General features: G+C 33.7%; 2 protein-coding genes across 2 annotated transcripts in view; one reads left to right on the top strand and one right to left on the bottom strand.

Moving 5' to 3' along the window:
• The first annotated feature begins 397 nt into the window (after positions 1 to 397).
• Positions 398 to 17,205, top strand: part of LOC108908952 (SEC14-like protein 2) — a 28,928-nt gene continuing 12,120 nt past the window's right edge. The window contains exon 1 of the mRNA XM_018713145.2: positions 398 to 665. The gene's annotated coding sequence lies outside the window, so the exon portion shown is untranslated. The remainder of the gene's footprint in view (positions 666 to 17,205) is intronic.
• LOC108908932 (armadillo repeat-containing protein gudu) overlaps positions 6,487 to 17,205 on the bottom strand; it is a 12,477-nt gene continuing 1,758 nt past the window's right edge. The window contains exons 3-8 of the mRNA XM_018713122.2: positions 15,482 to 15,939; positions 15,153 to 15,282; positions 14,870 to 15,103; positions 11,016 to 11,303; positions 9,086 to 9,408; positions 6,487 to 6,775 (exon numbers count right to left, since the gene is read on the bottom strand). Coding sequence (XP_018568638.2) covers positions 6,487 to 6,775; positions 9,086 to 9,408; positions 11,016 to 11,303; positions 14,870 to 15,103; positions 15,153 to 15,282; positions 15,482 to 15,939 — 1,722 coding nt within the window. The remainder of the gene's footprint in view (positions 6,776 to 9,085; positions 9,409 to 11,015; positions 11,304 to 14,869; positions 15,104 to 15,152; positions 15,283 to 15,481; positions 15,940 to 17,205) is intronic.

The raw sequence follows: 17,205 nt of genomic DNA, 5'->3' as shown, positions 1-17,205 counted from the left end.
TCGGATTTTCAATATTATTTTATTTTATTTGCATCTGCGTAACCTGTGACATTTATCTTAATACTATTTGAAGTTAGGCATTTAAAATTAATGGAATTGAATTTATAATACAATACAGAAACTTAATATTATATTTCTTTCTAATTCTATATTTGTTTCTGCAGTAACTCTAAATCTATTTCTACGAAATTACGAATGCATGTACACCGATAAAATTAAAATTTAGTTATACGATATAATAGGAATAGGTCTCGCTACGGCCAGATATCAGCGTAAAAAGTTGGTGCGCATGAGCAACACTGCACATTTTGATTCTCACTTGTTTAAATTGTTTGTTGTTGTTGTTTGTGTTTGTCTGTAGTGTAGCGCGTTATGGCGCGTAGGTTGTGTTTTGCTTCTTCACATTGTTAAAAAGTAAGGTTAGAAAGATGCGAAAGTTTGTAGTTGTGAATATCTGTTTATATTTCGCATTATGAATGAATTTTGGTTTTTTCTTACCATTATGTGTAATAGTTACCGTGGATTTTGAACTCAAGACTATTTGTGAGTGACTAAAAGCTTTTTCCTGTGATGAAAAATTTGTGACGAGTTGTTATGGAGTCGTTTTCCTTTTGTGAGAAAAAGACTACCTTCAGGTTAATTTCAAGATACAAGACGCTTTGTTGGTAAGTCATGTTTTGAGTATGTTGATAAATTGACTTATTTGTAAATTCTTTGCGTAACTTCTATAAACGGTAGTTATTCTTTGCGATACTGATAAGTGATAACTACTTATATTTGTTGTTTTTCACTTAACCGAAGGTACTAGTAAATTTGTTACAAGATATAGGTATTTCATATTTCTTACAACTTTCAGTAATTTTGAATCTATAAATTGTGAAAACTGCATAAAGATAGGCCTATTTTGATATTAATTTGTGTATATAAAATGGATGCCCCTGCAACCCTGCATTTCGAAATTATACCTAGGTACATACATATCTACATATTTATGTAAGTAGGTCTAGGTAGATCGTCAAATTACGAATCATCGTAGAATAAATACTCATACTGTCAAATCTACATTTATGTTACTAATGATATACATTGGTTGTAACAAGTAGGTATGGGTGATAGGTTATTAAATGCTTAATAAGAGAGAAAGATTTGATTGAAAAAATGTTTTGTAAAAATTTGAAGGATTATTTTTAATACGTATCTAAAAAGACCAAAATATTCACTCTTTTATGTGAAACCGTGTCTGTCATCATCCAAAATGTATGAATGTTTTATATTTTTTATTGGTTTAAATGTGTCCTTGAGTATTTGCCATATCTAGGTATTTTTAATATTAGTTTCAAATTCTTGTAAATACTTTTCCAAAAAATCTAATTTAAAATTTCTACGAGAAATTTAAATGAAACATTAGTTTCTTAATAATCGATTCTAAAATTATCCGGTTCCAGTCAGCTTATTTAAGTTTGATAAAAACTAATCGCTGTTAGAGAAAATACCAAGGAAAATATCTATGAATAGTAAGCGGAAAATCTGACTGGATTTAAAAGATGTTGCTCATAAAAGTCAAGTTATTTACACGATACTGTTTTGACAGAATAAAAAATCATTGAATACCAATGTTTAGAAAAAAATATGCGAATATAAGTAAAAACTTTTTACTATATTACACGATAACTAAAATTTATTAAGAAAAATAATCTATATTATTATGTCCACCTCCGTTCGGATATGATTATAGGTATCCCGGGAAGAAACCTCGGAATTAATTCAGTGAAAAAGCTTCAGTAATATTTGAATAAAACTGTCGGTAATAAGTTAATAATAGCTTCGTTCTTAGGGCAATCCAAAACAGTTAGACGCATGCGCATTGATTTTTATGTTAATTTACAGTAAGTAAATCGATACTAAATAAACAATAATGAACATAATACTCCAATATTATAAAATACATTTCTTGTATTTAATACGCACAGCAATTTTTCTGTAGAAATATTGACGTGTAAACTGTAAAACCAGGGTAGCAGGGTTTTTTATACAAACGTTATACAGGGTGGGCCACCAGTAACGCCTCGGTCGCTAGTGACCAAACGGCAAATGTTACAGAAACCTGTTTAGGTGGGTATGTGTAGGTTGATTACGGCTACATTTTAAAAATATTTTGAGATATACAGGGTGTCCAGGAAAAGCGTACCATATCAAAGTTATGTTTTTTTAAATGGAACACCCTGTATTTTACTGCATTTTTGAAAGCACCGTAAAAAAATAGGTGAACTTTATTAAAGGTTCTGCATACCTAGGACTTACAGTTTGTGAGATATTTCAATTTTAGTGAAAATGCAGGCATAGCGTAGAAATTTAATATTAGCAATAAAAAAATAATTTTAAGGAAGCAGCTTTGGAGGGTCTATTTTAGATCCTTGAAGTTATAAATTGTTATATTTGTCGTCACTTAGTATTATACAGGGTGTTCAAAAAACTGCTGAATACTTCTCTCAACTTTAAACAGCAATAACTTGGTTATTTTAAATGGAACACCCAGTATATTTTTACTTTGGGAGTTGGGAAATTTAAAACTCTTTCAAACTGTGTATAGGTTCCCTATACCTATCTCTAACGGTATTGGAGATATTTGTGCCGTTTCGTTTTTTATCGATTTTTTTTGTAAGATGTATCCACGTGTCTTTATCGAGGTCTTTACTGAATTGGTTTGGGTTCTTCTTGATGACGTCTCTTTAAATATATTGAGAAAAATGAGGATGCAATTAGATGGCGCACCTGCAAATTTTTCATATTCAGTGAGAAATTATTTAAATCGAAAATTTAGTAATAAATGGATAAGTAGGAATGGTGCATGTCAGTGGCCACGTAGGTGTCCAGACCTCACCGTAATGGACTTCTTTGTTGCGAGCTATATAAAAAATCTTGTATACAATGTTCCACCTATTACTTGCGATGATATTGGAGGGAAGGATTAGAGATGCATTTGCGTGAGAATATCATTTGAAGATAGAATAAGATGCTGTATTCAGGAGAATGGTTATCAATTCGAACATCAATTAAAATTTTTCTTTGTTTTTTCTAAAAGTAAAAGTTCCTTTTATCATTATCATGAAAATATTCAAAAAAGTTTTCTAATAAAAAATATTATTTTATAAGCAGAATAATTATAAAAAGTTATTAATTTTGTATAAATATGTTTGTAGTAAGTAACTGAATTATTTATGAACATGAAAAATATTTATTAAAGAAAATTTTACTTTTAGAAGAAACAAAGAAAAATTTTAATAGATGTTCGAATTGATAACCATTCTCTTGAATACAGCATCTTATTCTATCTTCAAATGATATTCTCACATTCCTTAGAATATTTGGGGTGATTGTGGCAAATGCATATCTAATCCTTTCCTTCATATCATCGCAAGTAGTAGGTGGAACACTGTGTACAAGATATATTTTTATACAGCCCGAAACAAAGAAGTCCATTACGAGAGGTTTGGACACCTGTGGTAGCCACTGACATGAACCATTCTTACCTACTCATTTATTACTTAATTATCGATTTATATAATTTCTCACTGAATATGAAAAATGTGCAGGTGTGCCATCTATTTGCATTCACATTTTTCTCCTTATATTTAAAGAGACGTCATCAAGAAGAACCCAAACCAATTCAGTAAAGACCTCGATAGAGACACGTGGATACATCTTACAAAAAAAATCGATAAAAAACGAAACGGCACAAATATCTCCAATACCGTTAGAGATAGGTATAGGGAACCTATACACAGTTTGAAAGAGTTTTAAATTTCCCAACTCCCAAAGTAAAAATATACTGGGTGTTCCATTTAAAATAACCAAGTTATTGCTGTTTAAAGTTGAGAGAAGTATTCAGCAGTTTTTTGAACACCCTGTATAATACTAAGTGACGACAAATATAACAATTTATAACTTCAAGGATCTAAAATAGACCCTCCAAAGCTGCTTCCTTAAAATTATTTTTTTATTGCTAATATTAAATTTCTACGCTATGCCTGCATTTTCACTAAAATTGAAATATCTCACAAACTGTAAGTCCTAGGTATGCAGAACCTTTAATAAAGTTCACCTATTTTTTTACGGTGCTTTCAAAAATGCAGTAAAATACAGGGTGTTCCATTTAAAAAAACATAACTTTGATATGGTACGCTTTTCCTGGACACCCTGTATATCTCAAAATATTTTTAAAATGTAGCCGTAATCAACCTACACATACCCACATAAACAGGTTTCTGTAACATTTGCTGTTTGGTCACTAGCGACCGAGGCGTTACTGGTGGCCCACCCTGTATAGGTACTACAAATTCTGTCGAATGAACAGGTATACACTTCGTGTCAAATCGGCGAAGAATTCTTACCAACGTATGGTATGTTGCATATACGAGCACGGGAAACTTACACCTGTCTTTACCCCTACCAAATACAATATTTATCTAAATTAATATGCTGCAAGGTAAGCAAGCGAGTTTACCAACATTATGCCTCGCTTCTTGCGACAGCGATTGGTAATATGCCAGTTTCCAATTGACCACTGTCGCGTTTCGGAAGGCTTGGTGTAATCTTCGAAACGAAATTTGGGTTAGCCACTCTGGAGAAGCTTTGGAATGGCACCTTCGAAGATATCGCTGGATGACGATCAGAAATTTGCTTTGATGAAAGTACGTATACCTGCAGTTTATCAGATTATTTTATTAGATTCTTATTAGCAATTTTACTATTCAAAATAATTGACAAAAAATAATCTTGCAATATTTTTAAATTTTAACATGTCTGGTGTCAAAACATTTGAGACATGGATTAGAAAAATGCATTGTCGGTTTTAATTTAAAAAGTCTTTTCTATATTTGCTATATTTTTTAAAGTGTGGTGTTACAAATATAAAACAATTGTTTTGTTAGCGAAATATCTCATAATTTTTGCTTCAATTAAACTATAGATTTATTTAACATATTATTTTTTTGGGAGATAAACATAAATTTGATTTTAAATAAATATACTTTGTTACGCTTGCCCAAAAGTTTCCGAAACATCTTAAAAATTCAAAAATATTCGAAGAATATTAAAGTGAAACAAGATCTAAAAAAAATGCCATGAAATTTTGAAAATAAATATTAATCCCTCACAAAACAATGATAATTTATTTGGTATAAACGCGGAAATACAATATTTAAACGTGTTGTTTATTTAACAGCGAAGTGAATAATAAACCTATACAATATAAAGAAAATCGTTTCACACATTTATTCATAAAAACGTTCCCGGTAAATTAAAAATTAACACGTACGGTGTGTATATTTTTCCCCATTATTAAATGGTCAATAAAGCTATCATAAATTTTCCAATATTATATCCAGCAAGATCTAAACAAAACAAAAACTGATTCCAATGAGTGTAATAATAACAGTGAATTATTCGTTACGCGAGCTCGGTTTCAATTCAAAATAAACAAACGTACACAGTGGCGTGTCTAATGACTGTTATTGCCGTTTATTAATAATAAAATAAATAAATATTGGCATTACTATTAGAAAAATTATATTTGTGTACAAAATATTTATATTTATTTTAGAGATCAATAAGTAGTTTTGCTGACTGCTGATATTTGTTTGGTAAAACCTGTTTTCAGGTGCGATCTTTCACGTATACAGAGTGTAATTAAAACGCTTGGCCAAATTTTGCGGGTTGTGTCGGGAATTATTGAAAAAAGTTCTTATAAACTTGTATCGAGATATGGGACGTTAAAGTTTTAAGAATATATTTTTTGCAAATCGGCTGCAGTTTTTCATTATTCAATAACGTGTGCGTAAATATATTTTTTTTAAAACGAAGGGAGTTATTAATTTTCGCCCCCACCTGTTTTTTTCCAAATTATTTCAAATTCGACACCCGTTGTAATAATACAATAGTAAATGTTCTATAGTGATATAACTTTTATTGCTAAAATGTTCTTGTTTTCAAGATAAATGATAAATATTAAATATTTCCTCTCCAGAAGGGATCGTGGTAACCCCTTTTAGTGTTGGTTCTTGGCCATTGGGTGACATAGCGTGACAATATGCTCGTGGGCTTTATCTTCTGTGCAAATGGGTGACATCGCAATCCGCATTGCGTTTTTACCCCATCTATACATGGGTCTGAAATGCTAAAAAAAGGAGTAAAATCTGGCTAAACAAACAAACCATCTGCCGGGGTTTTTATGATCGGAACTTCATACATAATAACCACGCTTTAAAGTAATTGGTGCCAAAAAGTTTTAAAAATATTGATAATTTCTTTAAATAATTGTTGGTGTCCCCTGGTTGTACCTACTTTTCTCTTTTGGTCTGGTTAGGTCAGAAAATATAACAAAACACTTTATCGACATTTTGTCCTTTTTATAATAACATCTGTATATATTTTAATATAAGAATATATAATTTATAAAAAAATAATGTAGGTACAGTAAGTTCAATCTTAATAGTCTTCCTCTTCGCTGGTTTCCGGTTTTTCTCGGATCAAATGAATGGTCTCTGCTTCCAATGCTAACTTTCTTATATTGGCCAAGCATCCTGCCGCCGCTTCCTGCAGTTTCCAATCCGTAGATGAGACCGCCTTCAGCAAGTAGGCAACCACTCCGCTCTCGTGCATCGTTATGCAATTGAAGGGGTTCTTTGAAAGGTGGAAAAGGGCTAGGGCCGTCGTCCGGTGGACGTTGGGGTCTTCGTCCGCCATGTACTGGACCAGCGGCGTGATGGCTCCCAACCTGAAATCGAGAAATACTCGATTCAGATGTGTTACGGTTATCGAAACAACAGTTTGGAATACATAATTAACAGTTTGGAATGCCTGTATAGCGTGATGTGTCGCGATAATAATTAATTGTGGATGTTTCAAATATGAATATCGTAATACATATAACTATATCGCAACTTATTTGGATAAATTTGGTTATTGTACGTATTTTGACTCGTGGCATTTATATGAGAACTTCCCCAGCCGTTATGTTCTGTATATTTGCAGATTTCACTTGTCCTTGTAACCCATTACATCATTCTATGTTAATTGCTATTTTTATTTCATAAAAATTGAGGTATATTTGTTAATAACAACTTTTAAATAAATTTCCAGTGTACTGGCGACCTGGTACAATTACTCATTTTAATTAGTTATAAAAGGTGCACAACTAAAATACATTTTTTTTAATAACTTCAAAATAGCTGAGAAAATAGAAATGACACTTGGCACAGATCTTTACATTGTCGATTACAGGGAGGCAATTTTTTTTTTTTTTTTTTCATTCACTGGCAGTGATGCAGAGGGGTAGTTCGAGATCTTTTTAAATTATTGGTGGTACTTTTGGTAAAATAATACGTTTTTCTGAAAGAACACCTTAAAATATATAAATTAGGCCAAGCAAATAAAATTTTTACCCGAAAAAATTCCTATCCGCGATATTATTGTAAAATTGTCTAAAGGAATATAATACAAGACGTCATGTCTCATCTCGTGAGTAAAAAACTTTTATTAGCTAACTTTTCTATTTAAACAAATAAGTGAGGAAAACAGTTTTTTCACTTTGCAGGGAAAACCATCAATTGTAGCGAAAAGTAACTCTCAGCCAACTTGTAGGAAGTAAAATTATCTTCAAAATGAGACTTGTTAAATTAAAATCGGTTAATAAACAAAAAAGTTATTGCAAAAAAACAAGAAAAGTGCCCATTTTTTAATTTGTTTATAACTATCGCATTTATTGTTAAAATTTTATAAAACCTATGACAAGTTGAGGGTTTTGTCATATTTCAAAAGTGTGCCAGAAGTGGGCGCTGAAGGTGCAATAGTTTTCACACAATTCTATTTGTTTTATAACGGAGGCTCCAAAAGTTATGAACCTTAAGCCTCTGTACATGCGTTAATTTTCAACCAAACATGATTCTAAAAGCGTTATTGTAATTTTAAGACGTAATTAAGCGACCTATTAAAAAATATCACCGTTTTTTTGACATTAACATTCTCTAATTGTGCATTAAAAAACCGTGCGTTTTTCGCTTATAAACAATTTGAATAAAATTGTTGCTATTTATGCTACCTCACCGAAAATAGATGCAATGGATAGCTGGCAAAAAGATGCGGTTTTTCTGAGGTTCAGGGCTATTCTACGAATTCGTAATATGCCCATTGTTATTTTTTCGTCGACCTACCCCAGTTTAAAAAAAAAGAAGTTTCTACGATGAATAGAGAGATATTGCAAAATTTACAGCGCTCATCAATTTGAACTTGGGGAGAAAAACATCCACTTCCCCTTCAAAATCTTCACCAATTATGACTGAAAAAAATTTTTTCTCGCACAAAACAGCTTATTTATGAGTAGTAAATGCTTACAAAAACTGTTTTCTGTACGATAAACGGTTCCGGAGATATTCGCAAAAAACGAATTTTTTTTTACAATTTCAACAGCCTGTATTTCGAAAATTGTGCATTTTAGAGGGTAAGTTAATACAAACTTTTTTTCAAATTTTTGGAGGAGCTATCACATCCTGAAGTCCTGCCCATATATTATGAAACACCCTGTATAATAAAAAAAAAATAGTTAATTTAAATCGGTCATTTTTTTCTTGTCTTAATTGGAAATTTTATTTTACGTGTATGAATTCCAATGATTTTGCGTCCTCTACTAGACCATTGCCAGATTAAGCGATTTCTCACAAATTACAAGATTTTTCGTTACTTGTAAAAATAATTTGTATAGGTACCTAAAATATCAATTAAAACCGTATCATTTAAATTTTGAACTAGAAACTTAACATTTTATGGGCTGGTACTGGACGACATTTACCAAAATAACCTTTTTAATGTATGAACCAGTAATTACTAACACCTGATTTTCAATTTGTAAATAGATATTGTCTAACAGTTGCAGTTAAATTAAATAAACAATTAACTATTTACTGGTATTCATGTTAAAACGAAAAGTTGCATTGTCAAATTGGATTCCACTATCAAAACTAACACAAGGGGACACGTTTTCTTTGCGAGACGTCATCCTATTAATAATAACTTGGAGAAAAATACTAGCCTCCCGAACTCCTTGCAGTTGGATCCCCACGCGCAGCAGTACGCTATCGCCGAGGCTAGGTGCTGCCTCAGCTCCACGTCCTCGGTGTCCACCAGGTCCACCAGCATGGTGACGGCGCCATGGTCCGTGATCACCGCCAGGTTCTCGATGTCTTTGGCCACCTCTGCGATGGCGGCGCACACGCACGCCAGCACGTGGTTGTCACGGGACTTCAGCAGGTTCACTATGAGCTCTAGCCCGCCCACGAAACTCCTCACCATCTCCCCCGAGTCTGTGGCGTTCTTTATGCAGGGGACGAGGGACCAAGCGGCGTTGGCTTGGACCTGGAAGGTGTACGAGATGTGTCTAACCTCAGGAAAATATTAAACAAAAGACGTCGCGGCTGTTATCTCGATGGAAACTTCTCTTAACTTTTTTATCTGGATAAGTCATCAAGTATCTCAGCTTTAATGGAAACCTAAGTGAAAAGACTTCTAATTCTGTCACGTCTTTAGCTCTGACTGTTAACGAAATTCTGAGGTGGGACAATAGCCCCCCCTTTCCCCCCTAAACGGCGCCCATACTATGAAATAATTGCACTGTGCCAAATTTTAAGTCTGTATTTTGAATAGTTCCTAATTGATCTAAAACTCTGTTCGCACTCAATCTCGATGACGGTAAAGGTAAATAACGAGCATGAAACATGACTGAAATGAGTGTGTTGTTTACTATAGTCAACGGATTAGAATAAATCAAGACGCCACTGAATCTTTAACTTGATTGGAAGCGTTGAGAAAGGTTTAGTCCGGGCGAATTAGGTTTCAAAAGTCGAATTTTATGGGCTTAAATTAAGTAAAAAATACACAGACCAAAAGCCTAAATTTGTGTATTTGCAGAGGTCGAGCGTCATATTGTTTACAACAAAAGAAAAAAATTGCTTTTTTTTTTTGTTTTTCGCTTTTATCTTCGAAAATAATTTTATTCTAAGGAAATTTGCTACAAGCATAAACTTGCGAAAGTGAAGTCTTCTATTTTACAACGAGGCCAAGTTTATTACAAAATATTAAATAGAACGGCCAGAATCCCGTAAAAAAATATTATTTCAGCTCCTATTGGTCAGATCGAGAAGCTTTTTTTTATATTCATGTTTTTTATGCACTACATATTTGATGCAATTGGTTTGAAATCTGTATATTAAAAACCGCCGAGATAAGTACCTTAGTTAACGTTTTTTTTTAAAATGTTTTGTTAATATTTTTATTTTGCAACTTAAAAATCTGAAATTGAGAATGTAATTACCTTTCGAACCTTTTTTACCGAATTTCGATATCTTGATTTGGGCAGATAAAAAAAATTTTGCGAGCTTTCGCAAAAGCCTATCCTTGTAGCAAATTCCCTCAGGAACAAAATCGATAAGCATACTTCATGTCGATTAGAGGCTTATTGTCGAAGATATAAGCGAAAAACTCAAAAAAAGAGCAATTTTTTTTCTTTTGTTATAAACAATATGACGCTCCACCTTTACAAATACACAAATTTAAACTTTTCTTCTCTGTATTTTTTACTTAATTTTAAGCCCATAAAATTCAACTTAGGCCCGATTTTTGCAACAGGTATGATGAGTTTAGTCTAATTCGACCGGAGTAGTTTATTAAAAACATTTTATGTTAAAACTATTTTCTCTTTTATATAACACGTAGATCGTAGATAGTGAAGGATATTTGTGTGCAGGTCATTAACCGCTGTGGCGAGAATTGCACGATTTTCATGAATTTTGATTGTTTATAAACAGAAAAGAAAGCCACCGGGGGGGGGGGGGGGGTGTTTTGCAATATACTCGTACATACAAGCACCTTTGTCATTTGAAATTGATATTCGAAGGTGTAAGAAAGTAAATTTTATTTTAAATCTAAACGTTTGACGCGATGGTGTCACTTCCCTTCTTACCCACCTTGGGAGAATCGTTCTTCAGCAACGACCAAATGAGCCTCACCCCATCCAACTCCTCTATTATCCTCATGGAATCCTCGTCCTCTGCGCATTCCCTCAGCACCATGGGTACGTTCTCCAACAGCGGGGGATAGGTGTAGTTCAGAAGGTTCACCAGGTGGGGAATGCCGTCCGCCCTCCTCAGGGTGGCACGGTTGTGTTCGAACTTCAGGCACTCGCAAAGAGCCCCCACTACGTTGCTGAGGACCCGTTCGTCTTCTTCCACGTTTTCCAGCAGCTTTACCAGGACCTAGACAAGAATAATATGTTGGGGGTTATCAAAAGTTATTTTTCTCTTACAATTATAGTATGTTTATTAACTGGGACTTAATGTAGCTTTTAAAAACGAAATAGTGAAATATGGGAAGTCTGGGTTTAAAATTTGGGTCCGGTTCTATCACTTCTACCGTTCATCATCGTAATTTCATTGCTGAAAATTAGTTTTTAAAAATTTCGACGTAATTGTAAATTACAAAACACGACCACTTTTCGGAAAAGTTCTCCTTTTCTTTAAATCCAGGATACGAAGGGTTCTAGTCACTATGTTTTCCAATATACAGGGTGGGCCATTAGTGTGAGAAAGTAAAATAACTCATAACTTGTTACTCATAATACAGAAAAAAGTTTATATAAAAGTTATACAGAATCAAGAAACCTAAACTACAAAATTAATTTGATACGTACAGGGTGATGAATAAAAACGGGACATGCCAAATATTACATTTTTTAAATGGAACACCCTGTATATTTTTAAATATATGGATTTCCGAGAAAATTCTATATATGGCAATATCAACAGTATATCATTTTAGTGCGGGGTTGCCAAGTTATGTAGAAAATTCTTCGAATTTTTGGAAAGAACATGCCTCGAAGAAGTTGTATTAACTTTCAACTACTAACACTTGGAGCAAAAATATTTGATAGAGTTATAGGCAAATATTAGGCTAATATCGATATTTTATGCAGGACATTTTTTATAATACGATCATTTTTAGAAAGTTTAAACTTGATTTTCTAAAATTTTTCAAATGGAACACCCTGCATTTTATTATTCTATTTTATTCACATATCGGTCCACTTCAACTTTTATTAAGCATTTTCTAAAATCTAAAATTCTATCTAAAATTGTTAGTTTTTAAGGTACAGCAATATTTCTGAAAAAACTTAATTTTTATTATTTTATAGAATACCACAAATAAATATTAACTAATAAAATTAACTCAAAATGGAATGATAAATTAAGAACTGACAAGTTGACACAATGTGACAGTTTTTTCCAAAGCCATTTCGTGCGACCGAAAATAATAAAAATTAGGTTTTTCCAGAAATGTTGCTATATCTTACAAACTGACAACTTTAGGTGTAGAACATATTTAATAAAAGTTGAAGTGGACTGATATATGTATAAAATAGAACAATAAAATACAGGGTGTTCCATTTGAAAAATATTAGAAAATCAAGTTTGAACTTTCTTAAAATGATCGTATTATAAAAAATGTCCTGTATAAAATATCGACATTAGCTAATATAGGAGTCTTTGCCTAACATTTGCTTATAATTCTGTCAAATATTTTTGCTCCAAGTGTTAGTAGTTGAAAGTTAATACAACTTCTTCGAGGTCATTTCTTTCCAAAATTCGAAGTAGAAGTTGGCAACCCCCCACTGAAATGTTAAACTGTTTATATTGCCATATATAGAATTTTCTCAGAAATCCATATGTTTAAAAATATACAGGGAGTTCCATTTAAAAATTGTAATATTTGGCGTGACCCGTTTTTACTCATCGCCCTGTGTGTTTCAAATTAATTTTGTTTGTAGCTTTTTTGATTCTGTACAACTTTTATATAAACTTTTTTTCTGCATTATGAATAACAAATTTTTTGTCATCCAAAGAAAATATTTGAATTAATAAAATTTGCGACCAAATGTGTAACATTTTTATTTATAAAATTAGAAAAAAATTCTTCTAGTAATTTTTACATGTCTGAATACCAAATAACGACAAATTAGATATATTGCTGGATTTGTGGTGTAGGAAAAATGACATATTTTAAAACAAATGCAATTTTTGAAAAATACGTTAAATTTTTGGTTGAATTTCAGTTGTATTAATTTATTTTGACTGAATTTAGATTTCAATAATCAAACAAAAGCAAACATTTTTTAAATACAAACGTGAAATGTTTTTCTAAACTTTTTTTTTTTGTAATTGTGTTAAATACCTTTGCACCAAAACTACAAAAATCAGGAAACATTATTTCGACCAAATGATTAAGAATTTTTTTATGGGAAAGGACATTAACTCCATATTTGATATTGATAAATGTTCTACAATCTAAAAAATATTTAAGGGGCCCAAAATAAAAACAAATGAACAAAAAAAATGACTAATTTTTTTTTTAACATCAACCGATACTAAAATATACATAAATTCAGTCAAAATAAATTCATACGATTTGGCCGATAGAGCCTATATTTTTTGAAAACCTATCTAAATAATATTTTTTTTATCTACAATTTAATCCTAATTTTGAGGATTGCTTTTTTCAACTGGCCTCCTTGCAATTGGAATTAATAAATAGGTATTATATAAAACAAAATTATATACAGGGTCGGAAAGTCCCCATGGTTCATCGGCCGTTACGTGAGAGCGATAAAGCAAGTCATAGAAATCCGTGCGATAGAGAAGGATGGCTATAATGAAGGCGTCTCATAGTCACCGCCCGTTTCGCCCTTCCACAAATAAGATCTACTTCCACTTGTAACTTCTCAGTAGGGGAAACAAGGTCACTAGATTTACAAACAGAGGTATCTACTAGCTACTGTAAAAAGTTTTCTTTGTTACGCGTTGTGCTGCCCTCTGTTAACGGATGGTGTTAACATATCGGAATACCGAAGTCGAAATTGTATAAGTAGTGACATCTATTAAAGAAAAGCCAAACGACGAAAACAAAGATGACCACCGGTCGCTGAATTACAAGTGGAAGTGGATCTTATTTGTGGAAGGGCGAAACGGCCGGTGATTATGAGACGCCTTCATTATAGCCATCCTTCTCTATCGCACGGATATCTATGACTTTCTTTATCGCTCTCACGTAACGGCCGATGGGGACTTTCCGACCCTGTATATAATTTTGTTTTATATAATACCTATCTATTAATTCCAATTGCAAGGAGGCCAGTTGAAAAAAGCAGTCCTCAAAATGCAGAAATAGTAAGATCTTTCTATCGTGGGTATTTACGTATTGTTCTTTGTCAAGGGTGAAATTAAAACCACAAAATTCCGAATATTTCTTTGAACGATTATATTATTTAACAATTTCAGTATCAGCTATGTGAATGCCAGTTTCAATGACCACCCTGTATGCGTAATTATTATTGTGGTTCAATGTGACAGTGTTAAAGTGTGTTTATTGAAACAAACTTTAATTTTCTTTAGTCACCTCATTCATTATCAGTTTTCATAAAAAAATATTAATGTCGGAATGTTTCTAGAAGCGAAAAATAGCAATTAGGGACGTAAGCGTACTTCCCACTAATGAAAGTGATCGTACTTTAAACAAAACATAACGATTTCAAACTGGTTTGTTCTTAACGGAAAAAAAATAAATTAATGTTGCAAGCATATTTGTGACCTTGAAAAAGCAATCATCAATATAATAAATACTGTTTTTTTTTTCTGAATAAGTATACTGTCATGTCTTTAACGTATGGAATTATTATTAGTTACAAATGCTAAAAATATGGAGGTAAAAAAGTGCCACATCAGAGAGGTGTAGCTATTAACAATATTTTTTTATGACATATGTAGAATACCTCTACTGTTTTGAGCTGATCGAATCTCTCCACATTTTCCGAACTGATGGCGGTCTTCCATATTGCGCCCGTGACGGCGGCCAACAGCGGCTTGTCCTCCTTGGTCTTGGGGTTCCTAGCCATGCTGACAAGCGGGTCCAAACCGCCCGACTGCCTCACCATTTCCCTGGTGATGGCGTTTTCGCTACACTTGAAGATAATCTCTGCACAGTACCTCCTCAACAACGGGAAATCCTAAAACATTCACGTTGAAAATTCTGCAGGTGGTAGGGTTATCGTTTACTTCGGCCGAAAGGTGTTTGACGATGTCCCTTATCATCCCTTCGGTCTGTATGGCCAGCTGGTAGCTGGGATCGCCAGCGCATTGGGATAAGGTCCCGCTGGTGGGTACCACAACGTCTACATGTACGGATCTTTAAAAAATATATTAACATTACAAGAAATGCCGTGCATTCTCTAAGTTCATTTCATAACTTTATGACTTGGATGCTTTGATACTTTTAGACCAAAAAAATTATAAATAAATATATTTTTAAAACTACCACTTTTCAGGAAGTGGCTTTTTTGGTTCACGAAGGCTTTTTGGTCTAAAAAATTTTAATACATTTATACCTCAACAGTCTAGCCAATAGCGGCACAGAACCGCTCTTCATCATCACCTGCACGTTCTTCTTACTCTTCGAAATCGACCACAGCGCCTTAGCCGCGGCCCTAGCTATGTTAACCGTCTCCACCTCGTCGGCGCTCAGCTGCTCTCTGGGAGTCAACAAATAAGTCTCGTTGACGTCCAAGAAGTCTACCAGTTTGGGTATCCCGTTGCATTTCCTAACATGCTTCCTGGCTTTCCTGATTTGCGCCACGTTGTAGATGGTCTCGGCCACCAGCATCTGCAGGTCTCTGGCTGGTTCCGTGAGGTTCTTTACCAGCAAGGGGATGCCACCCAGGTCGGCGATGCAGCGGCGGATCTCCGCGTTCTGGGACAGCTCGGTGAGGACCCCCAGGGCTCCTAGTTTGCATTTGAGGTCTTTCGTTTCTAGGAGGTTGATTAGGATCTCCAAACCGCCCATTTCCTAGAAGGAAGTTTTGCAAAAGTTGTAACGGGGTGATTCGTTGAGAACATGTGGAAGCTAATGAATTCACCAGTTTATTTATCCCACTTTACAAGTATCCACACTAATTTGTGCCACCAGAATTATACTCCGACATAGTTTTACATAAAAGTTTGTGAGTTCAGTAGTACTTATATAACAATCTAGCAATAAAAAGAAATCGGATAACAACTAACTATGATATACGACACAGGGAAACTCTAATATTACATATACAGATCAAAACTGAAATTTCGTTTTATTAGCAAACAATAACAATGATTGACGTTGATACTATTCAATTTATAATACCATAGATCTAATATAGTACAGTGGCGGCTCGTCGGGGTGGGCAGGATGGTCAGTGCCCACCCTGAAATTTTCAGAAGAATAAACAAAAATTTGTGTATATATTTATCAAAGTGATTTGACAACTCTTATAAAATTAAATCTAAAATGCGTTACCTCCTTTGAAACTCCCCCTACCAAATTTTAAAATTATATTTTAATCACGATCTCGGCAGCAACCAACAAAACATTCGGGCTAGCCCGTAGCCGCTGAATTAAACAACGCCGTATCCCAACCATACCTTGCATGCTTATACGCACCTAGGACTGGACAGTATAATCGGAAACGTAAGTCGTTCACTAATTTAGAATATGTGGCCCAAGTCGGGCGAGCCCGCACACAGCTCGCATATACCCATTGAGCACCCTTCGAGTGTTGTATCGACCACCTAAGACTTTTCACCAGTGGTTGGGAATATATATACGTATATTTATTAGCTGTAATTTTGTTCTTTAAATGGATTTTTAAATATTACAACAATTTTTCCCTGCAAAGGTATTCCAGAAAACAAATTTTAGTAAACGAAATAATAAACCGTTTTATAATAATTTGTAAATCGCGTAAAAAAATAAATATCTATGGTGCTATGTTGAATGTTCTTTGATAATTATAATTATTAAGGTTATTTTAACTCGTTACTGTTAAACTGAATTAAAAGTGATTGCTGAGAAATTTTCAATATTTGAATAGATTCTAGTTTGTAAACATGGGAGTGATGTAAATTATTTTTGGGGTAATCTCGGCAGCAACCAACATGACATTCGGGCCAGCCCGTGGCCGCTGAATTAAACAACGCCGTACGTTGCCTGCTTATACGCAGGGCTAGGACTAGAGAGTAATCGGAAACGTAAGTCGTTCACTAATTTAGAATATCTAGCCCAAGTCGGGCGAGCCCGCAC

This window comes from Anoplophora glabripennis, unplaced genomic scaffold (assembly GCF_000390285.2).
Source record: "Anoplophora glabripennis isolate ALB-LARVAE unplaced genomic scaffold, Agla_2.0 scaffold373, whole genome shotgun sequence".
In the NCBI taxonomy this organism is placed as follows: Eukaryota; Metazoa; Arthropoda; class Insecta; order Coleoptera; family Cerambycidae; genus Anoplophora; species Anoplophora glabripennis.
Note: the sequence above shows the minus strand (reverse complement) of the source record. Positions and strands in the feature narration are given on the sequence as shown.